At 39.9% G+C, this 12,275-nt stretch overlaps 1 protein-coding gene and 1 non-coding gene across 2 annotated transcripts in view; one reads left to right on the top strand and one right to left on the bottom strand.

Annotated features, from left to right (window-relative positions):
• Positions 1–12,275, top strand: part of LOC121388105 (glycine receptor subunit alpha-2-like) — a 46,550-nt gene that overhangs the window by 19,808 nt on the left and 14,467 nt on the right. The window contains exons 5-6 of the mRNA XM_041519325.1: positions 5,360–5,442; positions 11,473–11,625. Of these exons, the coding sequence (XP_041375259.1) occupies positions 5,360–5,442; positions 11,473–11,625 (236 nt within the window). The remainder of the gene's footprint in view (positions 1–5,359; positions 5,443–11,472; positions 11,626–12,275) is intronic.
• Trnap-cgg lies at positions 9,957–10,028 on the bottom strand. Its single transcript has one exon. It is a non-coding gene; the product is annotated as a tRNA-Pro (tRNA).

Below are 12,275 nucleotides of genomic sequence, written 5' to 3'. Positions count from 1 at the left end.
TGATACATACGCTGTAAAGACAAGATAGTGTTTACAGGAGACAATAGTATAATAGTATTAATACAAATACAATAACATAATAGAAACAATGGTATAATACAATGATTAGGTAGCTATAGATAGACGTATACACAAAATAAGGATCATAGAGTTGAAATGTGTATCTGCGCTTTCCTAAACCTCAAAACAGCACGTTAAAATGTTATTACACCCATCGCATGACTTGCTTGTGAATGCGAAGGGGGTGGGGTGGGGGTGATGGTGGTGAGTCTTCAAGTATTATGTAATTAAAAAAAATATATATATTAATAAATTTAAAAAAAAATGGAGGGGGGATATATAGTCTAGCGTTGCGAAGCATTACAGCGGGGGAGGGAGGGGCGTCTCACACAAACAGCCTTACGTAATATTTTAACGGCCCCAAAGGAAATGGTCTACTGCCTTGTGAACTCCCTTGGGAATATTTTGAAGAAAGCAAACGACCATCATAAATCAGTTTATTATACCTCATAGATGAAGAAAATTGTTGGTGCCAATCTTAAATGTTTGACAGGGCGTCATAATGACGTCATCAAATATGGCGGCCATTTTGAATTCCTCAATAATCTAAAATGAATAATATCACTCTTATTTCTGGGCTAATCTTATCAAACAAGATGTTAAAATGACCAGACTAAAGAGCTTAAATAGCCTATATCTATCTAATGATAGAAGTGTGGCCATTTCAGGGTGATGGGGAGGGTGTAAATGAAATGTTCTTCTTTTGTTTTAGTGTATTTTGATGCAATCCAGTGGTAACAAGCATCAACATTTGCACAAGTATGTTTTATTCAAGGAATAGAACATTTTGCATCTATTTCTTGTATAATAGTACTGTATTTTGTCCCAACGATAATTGTAATTCACATATTTAGTATCATAACGACATACAGTCAAGGGAGTCGCATTGTAGATGGCGTGGTCAAGGCTATAGCCATTCTGTGTGTTGGCTAGAAACCAGGGAAAAGGGAAATTGGCATTACAAGAATATTTACCCCTCCCTGAATATACAAAGAAATTTTGTGCTTGCATTTCTGGCTATTGCAGTGTCTGTTTTTGCAGTGATTCATAAGTGCACGTCATCACAGCTATATTTATTCCAACACAATCTGTACTGTACCTGTTTTGATTTAGTAAACTAGTTTGAGTGGTAGTCCTAGCCTCTTTGTGGCGGTGCAGGAAGCATGTATTGTCCAGAGCCCCGTTCCACGATGGTAGTTATACACTTAAGCTGATCTTAGCGCTAAGATTGCTTCGTGGAACGTGGTCCAGCAGGTAGGTAGGTAACTAGTTTTACGTGCTCATATACCATTAGGGTTTCGAACACGGGGGCCCAGTAAACGATATCCTCGGAAGTGGCTGTCCTCCAATAGACGAGACACTAAATAGAGATTTGTGGAATCAATCCCTATTTTGTCAAATACCCATTCGACTTTGTATTGTGCAGAGATACGGTCTTGATTGTGCATACCGGTATTGTCATTCAGATTGTTGTTGTACTTCTTCTCCTCTTCAACCTCCTTCAAATGCTGATATTGGGACCCCTAGTAGCTCGAATAAATCTTGCTGAGGCGAATAGTCTCTCAATCATGGGTTTACTTGACCCTGATAGGTGGGACAATATTGCAGAAAATGATACACAGTCATGGGGGCTGTGACACAACGGTACATTCCTGTGTCCTCCACTCGGAAGTTTGTATACATACGGTAATTGGATCTGCAGTGGACAGTTCATCGCCTGGTCTTCTCTGGAACATTGATGGCAGCTGTCCTTGTTATAGTCTGGTTGTTGTAGACATCAACTCCTGTATCAGCGCTTTATCGAAGCCTTCATCTCCTTATTTGTAATGTGTGGCTGATCTTGGGGCATTTGCAATCTCGCCCTCCCCTGCTAGCGTATCTGCTTCTTTGGTTTCTTGGATGATGCACTGTGCTGGAATCTGTTGTATTATTGTTTGTTCAGTGGCACAGCTCAGTATAGAAAGTGGTAGTAGCAAGTTTATTCATGACTTTATTTTAGGAGGCATTTGCGAGTTTGGAGGAAAGAGGGAACATCTGAGAAGATGCCTTGTAACTTGTGGAGAACGTTCTTGTTGTAATGGACTGTGGCGGAACATGCTCTTATTTTTTTTCGCCTGTGGCGATGTTAATGGTTTTAGAGGGCTGCGTGCAGCGTGGTTACGTAATACCACCGCGCGACGGTGGTCGAGCTGATCCCAATATGCACTTAGACTAGGTGGGCATTTTGTTACGTAATACCTCCGCGCGACCGTACCCCCCTATTACACACTTAAACCAGGTGTGGAGGCCATGTGGCCAGTAGTTACGTAATACCTCCGATAGTGCGGTTTTACGACCGTGTTTTTGGCGAACTAGGCGACAGTAAGTCTGGCCATCTAAGGAAAAATACCGTCTCTGGGAGTTGGGGCAAATTCACATGATAGGTGAGGTGCCGCGTTGTGCCCCCAGGCGATATTCGCTGTCTCAGATTTTTGAATAAATAGATAGGATTTTAGAGATATCGAGGAGAAACATATTGGAAGGCTTCCGGGGAACGCGTCCGTTTGGACTTGGTAAATATATATTTCTGCTCTGTTGTATAACCTTGATGTGATTGATGTGACTTTAAATATTTTAATACTGTATCATACCAATATTATTTAGACAGTGTTTCCGGTAAACTGACGAAGTAAATTGTAGGCTTCACTGTTCTAAAATTATTAAAGCTTAGCCAGTCATCCTAGAGGACCTAGGTAAACTGTAGGTTATTGTCTTTATTGTGATAGGTACCAGTATTAAGTCTGTATTACGAGGTTACTGAATGAGTAGTTAAGGGTTAATTAAAAATTAACCAGTTAGGAATAGAGTTGTAATTCCTTTATTAATTAAGTTCCCCTGGAAACGTTTCTCAATTATCACACGTGTGGGTGTTGTGTCACGGTGAAGTGATTAGAATATTGTGTAAACTAGACACTTAGAGATTAACTAATTAAGTGATCAGTTCTGGGTTGTTATTATTTGTTGTTGTTAATTAACTACTGCGGCAGTACATTTGTCAGCGTAGTATTAATACAGATTCCAAAGTGTATTGTGTTTTTGTTGTGTTTTCTAGTGAACTACACGTGCTATATTATAGATACTTTATATAAGATCTTATCTCTGATATACCTAGAGCCGAGCCACTCGGGTATATACTGCCCGATACAGAGAGATCTAATAGATATACAGTTAGGAGAGATATTTGGATAATCGTGTTTTATTCTGTTACGGGTATTATAGGATCCCCGTGACATGGACATCTAAATGTTTTCCCGTACTTTAAATTTTATAAGTTCGATTTGGATCGCCCTACCAATTTTTATTGCTTCATCAGCTTGGTCTGGTGTTATTTGTAGACATCATCGATATAAAAATTACTCCACAGTTGTTGAAATCGAAGATTGTGAACATGATAGCACGTCATTACATTGTCATACGGTTAAGTGCAGCTCTTTTGAGTGTTAGATTTTCGGATCAATCGTGTTTCATCATCTTAATTATACCCTAGTTATTGTTCTTTGAAATACACAGCGTATATATACCATTCTAAATCATTGTTATTTTATCCAAAACTGGTTCTTTACCGAAATTAGCAAACGGCTGTTTGATTACCTCAGTGATTCTGAAAATTAGTTATCTTGTCCCACAGATGTTCCTGCCGTATAAGGACCAGAAAGTGTGTATATATGTATGTATGTCTGTCTGTATGTGTGTGTGTGTGTGGGGGGGGGGGGGGGGCATGTGTATATGTGTGTCTGTCTCTGCCAAGTTATCTAGCACATATTTATGTTTTCACATATGTTTTAGTCATCTCTGGAAATGCTGTATCATTTGTGAATTGTTGGGACGTTTTAGACAGAGTACTTAAACATTTGTATGAAACGAATTATTGTGAGCATGTAGCTTCCCCTGACTATTGCTAAGGTAACTAGCTTTCTGCAGAGTTTTACTGTAGTTTGAAAGCAAAGAACGTGGAGCTGCGAGACAAAACGTTCTTGAGGGACATCCTTAAAACTAATGCATGATGTCTCAGGCAAGTTATCTCACCAATACACCCCTCAAGTGCTTCCAGGAATCCATGCATTTATGGTACCGATGCCACATAAAATGTATGAAAGAAGAACAACTATCTTTTTAAAAGGTTTTGAATGATTCAAACGGTATGGACAAGCAAACCGTTTCTGGTATAGGCTAAGTAATGGCTCAAGATATAATTAATGGAATCATATATGTCTGCGCAGTAGCCTATTACAACTTCAAACAACAATGACCAGTGTATCTGAATTGATTTAGGGATATTTAGGTGAAAACTAACATGGAAGATGTTTTATTTAACGACGCACTTACCACATTTTATATACGGTTATATGGCATCAGGCATATGGTTAAGGACCACACCGATATTGAGAGAGGAAACCCGCTGTCGACACTTCATGGGCTACTCTTTTTGATTAGCAGCAAGGGATCTTTTATATGCAACATCCCACAGACAGGATAGTACATACCACAGCCTTTGTTACACCAGTTGTGGAGCACTGGCTGGAACACCTACCCACTGAGCCCTTAAGAACTCGCTCTGGGCTGGAGCCGGTACCGGGCTGCGAACCCTGTACCTACCAGCCTGTAGTCCGATGGCTTAACCACTAAGCCACCGAGGCCGGTACCCTGTTAGTGCCTTTAATTTGATACATCAAACAAACTGAATGCTTCATGTCTAGGCATACAACCTTTGAATTATATTAAAACATACTAAAACAAACGAAAACTTCATAAACACCCTGAAATGACCATAACTTTATTATTAGTCAACATAATCTATTTAAGCTCCTTATTCTGATCATTTTGATACCTTGTTTATGTTGAATGGTCGAGAAATAACTGAGTTATGGTCGATTTTAGATAAATGCAATATTCGAAATGGCCGCCACCTTTGAGGACGTCATTATGACGCCTTGCCAAAAATACAAGACTGGCAAAAACAATTTTATTCATCTGTGAGATACAGTAAATCGATTTATGATGGTCGTTTGCTTTCTTGGAAACATTCCCACGGGACCTCAACATTGAACATAAGACAGTGCACTAAAAGGAATGAATGAATAAATGTTTTATTGATCGACGCACTCAACACACTAGAACTAGAAATAGCTCAATGTTCCCACCGACGGTGGGTGGGGGTGTCGATGCTACACATTGATAAAATGTTTAATGTTTTTATCTCCCTTTGTGGTGTGCTTTTCTTAATATGAAATGTTTTAGTTTTTTTTAATGTTCTGTTTAGAATCACCTTGACATCGAGTTGTGACATGTATTTGAGGAACTACCCACACGACCAGCAGTTCTGTTCCACGGATATCAGCAGTTGTGAGTAACATAATCGTAACCGGTATCAGTGACGTACTTTATAAAACCTAGTTCCCATAAAATATGCAACACTCCGCAGATCGTCACAGACAGCCGTACAAATCAGATCCGAATAAATGTCAATTTCTCAGATCTGTCGCAGATCTATCATGCACCGTCTATGACTACCGTAAACCCTGGAATAAAAGTCTAGGCGTCTATATTTTTTGGCGATGCTCTGACAACCCATCTCTATCCAAAGAAGGCAGATCATAGGCGCACGGGCTTCGATTTTTGTAGGGGGGGGGGGGGGGGGGGCAGACTGATGTTTTGCCAGAATTAAACACAAAATTTCGAATCAGGATAACAACATTTATTCACAATGATTAGTATTACTACCAAGCTATATAGGGCTGCGAACGAATCATTGCGCATTTTTACATGGACTACAACTAATATTGTGGGTAGAATGATGAAAATATATGGTGATAAGGTTACAGTCCAGCTCATTTTGCCCGAATATCTCTATCGTTTTAACCTGAATTTGAAGATTTGCTCCAGCACTGGGGTGTAAGGGGGGTTGGGGGATTGGGTGGGGCTTGACGGGAGGACATTTGCACAGACAGGATAACACATACTACGGTCTTTGAGGGAAAGAGAAATAGTCGAATGGGTCCACCGACGAGGATCGATCCCAGACCGACCGCGCATCAAGTGAGCACTTTACCACTGGGCTACGTCCAACAGGTATCTATGCAAGGCCGGCCTCTGTTTTTTTTTTCCCCGGGACGCTCTGTTCAATGATTTACGGTATGTTGCCATAACAACTGTCACGACAATCACAACGAATCCATCTGTGACGATCTGTCTCGATCTGCGGCATGTTCCCAATTTTATTGGGTACCGGCCTCGGTGGCGTCGTGGCAGGCCATCGGTCTACAGGCTGGTAGGTACTGGGTTCGGATCCCAGTCGAGGCATGGGAATTTTAATCCAGATACCGACTCCAAATCCTGAGTGAGTACTCCGCAAGGCTCAATGGGTAGGTGTAAACAACTTGCACCGACCAGTGATCCATAACTGGTTCAACAAAGGCCATGGTTTGTGCTATTCTGCCTGTGGGAAGCGCAACTAAAAGATCCCTTGCTGCCAATCGGAAGAGTAGCCCATGTAGTGGTGACAGCGGGTTTCCTCTCAAAATCTGTGTGGTCCTTAACCATATGTCTGACGCCATATAACCGTAAATAAAATGTGTTAAAATGTGTTGCGTGCGTCGTTAAATAAAACACTTCTTTCTTTCTTTTGTTTCCAATTTTATTGGAACCAAGTTTTATATATACCTTAATCCGGACACCAAATCATATATACGGCGTAATGAATTGTTTGCCGTCATAAACCACAACACGCAACTACCGCGCTCCCCTTAGTGACTAAGTTAAGCGTGCCAGTCTTGGTTGGTTTTTTTTTTTCGCCAATCTCCGATGTTTGCCGGAAACTGTCGACAATTGAGGAGCTAGACCCGTGACGTCATCGATGAGAGGAAAAGTTAAGAAACTACCAAGCAGCATGGACGAACTTAGCGATTCGAGTGACGAAGAACTGTGTCCAGCTTGTGCTAATGGCATCAAACCGTATCAGTTTGAACCACTTATCAGAGACTTTGTCCCTAATCCTGGAAATGTTGTCTTAGACGAAAGTTTTGATGAATGAACTGCCGACGAAGACGGGGAAGCCACACGGTCATAGACTAGCATACAAGCATTTTTTTAAACATAATTTTTTATGACATTTTTAATGTAAACTGAAGCAAATGGACCTAATTAGAAGAAAAGCACACAAAATGTAATAATATTTCATCATAAATCTTGTTCAGCATAGATGTAAATATGACACGTCAGAGGCCGATTTCGCAAATTTGCAAAAAGCGTCCCCTCCTCACCAAAGCAAGATATAATAATTTAACAAAAAACTTTGTTCTCTTAACTAGTTACCCTCCAAGTTTTAATGTGTTTGGTTAAACCGTGTATTTTTAATTATTAAGAAAATGTGTTACCAGTCTGCCGAAACTGTCCACAGCCGGGTGCAGAAACACAGAAATGTTGGAAAATATACTGTTGCCACATACTGACAATCACTTTACAACTAATATGTCTTATCGACAATATTATTATGTAGTTTTTGCATTGATGAATATAAAATACAACAGGCCCATAGGAACTGGGGAGGGGCGGGCCTAGGGGCTTGTTCTCCATCACACACTCTAGGATGAAAATGTAAGTTTTTAATTTTCACTAGTTTGCATAAATAAAGACGATATAAAGATAAAAAATCTAGTTTGTATCCCTCACTAGAGACTGTATCCCCCCCCCCCCCCCCCACACACACACACACTTCCTTTTATCTTATGATTTTGTAATCATGATTTCAAACCAACTGTTTCAGGTAGTTTGCTCCACATACTGACATAAAACACATTTGTTATATATTGGAATACAATTAAAATAATTACAATATATCCAGTGTTATTTTCTTTAATCATTCATGGAGGAAGAAGGAAGTCCTGATGAAAATATATTACAGGTCAAATATATTACAGGTAAAACAAAATAATATATGATGCTTATTCCATGTGGTAACTATTGTTAATTTTGCTTTAAATTGCTAGATGCCAAAAGTGATTAATTATATTATTTTATGACAACAGTCGAAAATTAGACGACCAATTGTTTCAACCTGTACCAAAGGTACCAGGTTTTCTGCCAGAAAATAATTAGAGGGTACGTAATAAAACAGGCCCGTAGGAACTGGGGTGGGGGGGGGGGGGGGGGGGGGGGGGGGGGGGGGGGGTGCCCCCCCCCCCACTTGTGAGCTTTTCTTTATCACATTAATTTTTGCCGTTGTAACCAAAATCTGATGTAGTTTATACCCAGTCTGTCGGTGCCCCCCCCCCCCCCCCACCCCCAAGTTCCTACGGGCCTGTAAAAACTAAATATATTCAAAGGAGTATATTGGGTGGTTATAGGTTTGAAATGTTTTATTTTATTTCATGCACTTTTATAAATCTTAAACAGCAATTATGTTACTATAATCTATCGAAAAAATCAAACATATATATATATATTAATTTCTGAGATTTTTTTAGTACATACATATAAGTTTACCCTCCGCACCCTCTGGTAGAAACTCAGGGTAGGTATTAAAATAATTATTTGATGTAGAGTATTTTTAATATGACATACAGAAAGCATTGAAAAGTATAATTTTAGTATGCTTTAATAATCGACACTAGCTTTAAAATTATTTAACCATCATTCCTTGTGGCCAGAGTACATATGATGTTCCTGCCAGAGTGTTAGCATTTTAATTTTAATGAAAATATGAAAACTGACGATAAACATTGTTAACTAACGTAATAATTCACGTTTTGAAGGTGTTTTATTATGAGGTTAACAAACCAACTAGATCAAGAGACGTTAGTATGGAGTCGTTATGGGCTGTCGGTGAAAATTAATTTGGTAATTATAGGTAAATAAATGTGAAGTTTAAATATTCGTATGTGAACAAATTGCAATACCTTTATTTAATGTATATCTTAAGTACATACTTGTTTTAATTTTCACATTGTAAATGTACCATAACCTGCTGTATTTAGTTGGTATAAAGCCCATTCGACGACAATAATGCGTCCATGTTTTTAAAACAACTTTCGTGTTTTTTTGGAAATCGAAACCATGATGTTGGCCGTTTCTTGGGATGCATTGCTGTTACTGTTGCAGTTAAACACTGCGCAGTTAACCATCATATAATTACATCGACAGTATATAATAACACTAATTATCTTGTAAATTAAATTTCCGATAAACCTGGAGACAAAAAAACCCAAAAGACGACTATAAGGCACAACCAAAGAATCAACACGTGTACCGGTATTGCTTGGTAACTCTCACCGATGACGTTTTGCCTCGCTTTCGTTCAGACCTATGCATAATCCCGCCCACTTCTGTCTTTACCCCAAACCTAAGACGCGCAGCTGACAGGTGCCTCGCACCGATCCGGGCATTAGAGTAATGCGGTCTTTGACGCTAACTTAATCCATTACACACTACATGTCTTTTGGTGTCCGGTCTCCTTTAAAGCTGTAGTCTTGAGAGATATATCCGCTATGTAACTATTTAAAAACAGACCATCCACGACACATTTTGCGTTCCGTAGCACATCATTTAATTTCTTCTGTGTCCGTACTCTTGCTTATAACATTCTTACAAGACAAGTCCACACTTATAAACATTTTATAAGTACTGTCTTGGAATATGGAGACCCAGCAACAAAGGTTTTCGTGTGGTGTATTGAAAAATATTATTTAACGTATGAAATGTTTCATAAATGCAGATTATAACATATTCTTTCATATTACCTTACATTACTAGGAAATCACCTCATAATATATATAAGATTGTTGGTTTATAATATGTAAAATACTATCCATTTGTTGTTACAGGTATTTAAAATATGAAGCGAATCGAAAAATAATACATATGGGCTTGGCCGGGATTCGAACCCGGGACCTCTCGCACCCGAAGCGAGAATCATACCCCTAGACCACCAAGCCGTTATAGATATTTATTTGCGACAAAGCATGCATGTCAGTTACTGTTATCGATTTTTCTTTTGTCTAAGCGGAGAACTACAGGTGAATTTGTTTGTTGACTGACATATGGTTGTCTCGATATTTTGTCGCGATGAAGGGAATGACAGACACCTTGTGTTCGCCACATTGCCGATTATTATCAGTAAGAATAGTCTATGGATCGTTCATATGTACTTTCCCATAGGAAGGAAGGAAGGAAATGTTTTATTTAACGACGCACTCGACACATTTTATTTACGGTTATATGGCGTCAGACATATGGTTATGGACCACATACATATAGAGAGAGGAAACCTACTGTCTTTTCGATTAGCAGCAAGGGATTTTTTATATGTGCCATCCCACAGACAGGAGAATACATACCACGGCCTTTGTTACACCAGTTGTGGAGCACTGGCTAGAACGAGAAATAGCCCAATGGGCCCACCGACGGGGATCGATCCTAAACCGACCGCGCATCAAACGAGCGCTTTACCACTGGGCTACGTCCCGCCCCACTTTCCCATAGATAGAAAGGTACATACCAGTTGTGTAATACTGGTTGGAACGGGATAAAACCCCGACGGTATTGAGGGAGATCGATCATAGAATACATCGCACCTCAGTTGATCATTCAACAATCGAGCAATATCTCGCCCATTTTTTTTTTATTGGAGCACTATACAGGTGCGTCTGCGGAGGGTGGGGGTGGGTGAGGGTCGAAACACCCTCACCCCGCTGCTCCAAGATCTTTTTACTTCTTTTTAAAAAAATTAGTTTCCGACGGAGCATGATCAGACATTTTAAAAATTCGCTCGACACTCTCTACATTTGATCCCCCCCCCCCCCCCCCCCCCCCCCACCTCTCCGCACCATCAGTTATATTACAGTCGAAGACCCTTCTACGAGTTTTGGATATATCAAAGGCCGTGGTATATGTTGTCTTGTCTGTGAGAAAGTGCATAAAATAAAAGATCCCTAGATGCTAATGGACAAATATTATGTATCAGGTTTTCTCTATATTAATCAATGTGCTTGAGTTAAAACAAGGGGGCGGAACGTAGCCCAGTGGTACAACGCTCGCTTGATACGCGGTCGGTTTGGGATCGATCCCCGTCGGTGGGTAAATTGAGCTATTTCTCGTTCGAGCCAGTGCACCACGACCGGCGTATCAAAGGCCGTAGTAAGTGGTATCCTGTCTGTGACAAAGTCCAGATAAAAATCCCTTGCTACTAATTGAAAAAAATGTAGCGGGTTTCTTCTCTATGACTGTGTCAAAATGACCATATGTTTGACATCCAATAGCTGATGATTAACAAAATCAATGTGCTCTAGTAGTGTCGTTAAAAAAACACGTTTTGAGTTAAAACAAAATACATGACGTTTTGTATGTAACTGGGGAATTTTTATGGTTTGTTTTTACCAGACAGCTACAGCGCCGATAACGTGGTGTTCGAGTGGATCCAGCACAACCCGGTCATACTACGTCACAGTGTGACACTGCCCAGGTTCCAGGTGGAGTTCAACGGCTTGAAGAACTGCCAGTTCGACATCAACCATGGAAGCATGATACACGGTGGTCAGTGTATTGATGATATATATATATATATATATATATATATATATATATATATATATGTATATATATATATATATGTATATATATACTACTCAAAAGAATTTAAGGGTCAGACGATATTTTCGACATTATTTTCTGAATGTCAATTATATTAGCTAGACCATAATGTCACGCATGGTATTGTTCCATTTTGAGGAAAGTGGGTCTAAGCAACCCATAAATGAATTAAAATCCACTGTCATTGACACTGTCGACTAGTTCTAATGGCGAAAACATGCTTACATTTGCACGTAAATTAGGGCGAAAGCGAAAGGTCTGCTAAGTGCCCATAACTTGCTTTTTCACAAAGCGCTTCATTTGCACGCTTTGCTCGTGTATTCCATGTTCCCAATGCTGAATTTCCGTATAATTGGAGCTTGCGTTCGTGTACGGTGCACACTCCAAATTCGACAATGGTACAACTTCAACTGACTATCGAAGATCGAGGAAGGGCTATTGCTTGGCTTCAGGATGGCAATACGCAAAGAAATGTTGCTCTGAGACTTGGTGTCAGTCAGAGTGTCGTTGGCCGACTGTGGCAACGGTACCAAGCAACGAATTCTGTTCGAAATCGTCCACGTTCGGGAAGACCCCGAAGCACTACAAATAGA

Source organism: Gigantopelta aegis, chromosome 14 (assembly GCF_016097555.1).
Source record: "Gigantopelta aegis isolate Gae_Host chromosome 14, Gae_host_genome, whole genome shotgun sequence".
NCBI lineage: Eukaryota > Metazoa > Mollusca > Gastropoda > Neomphalida > Peltospiridae > Gigantopelta > Gigantopelta aegis.
The sequence above is the reverse complement of the archived record's forward strand: the minus strand, read 5'-3'. Positions and strand labels throughout refer to the sequence as shown.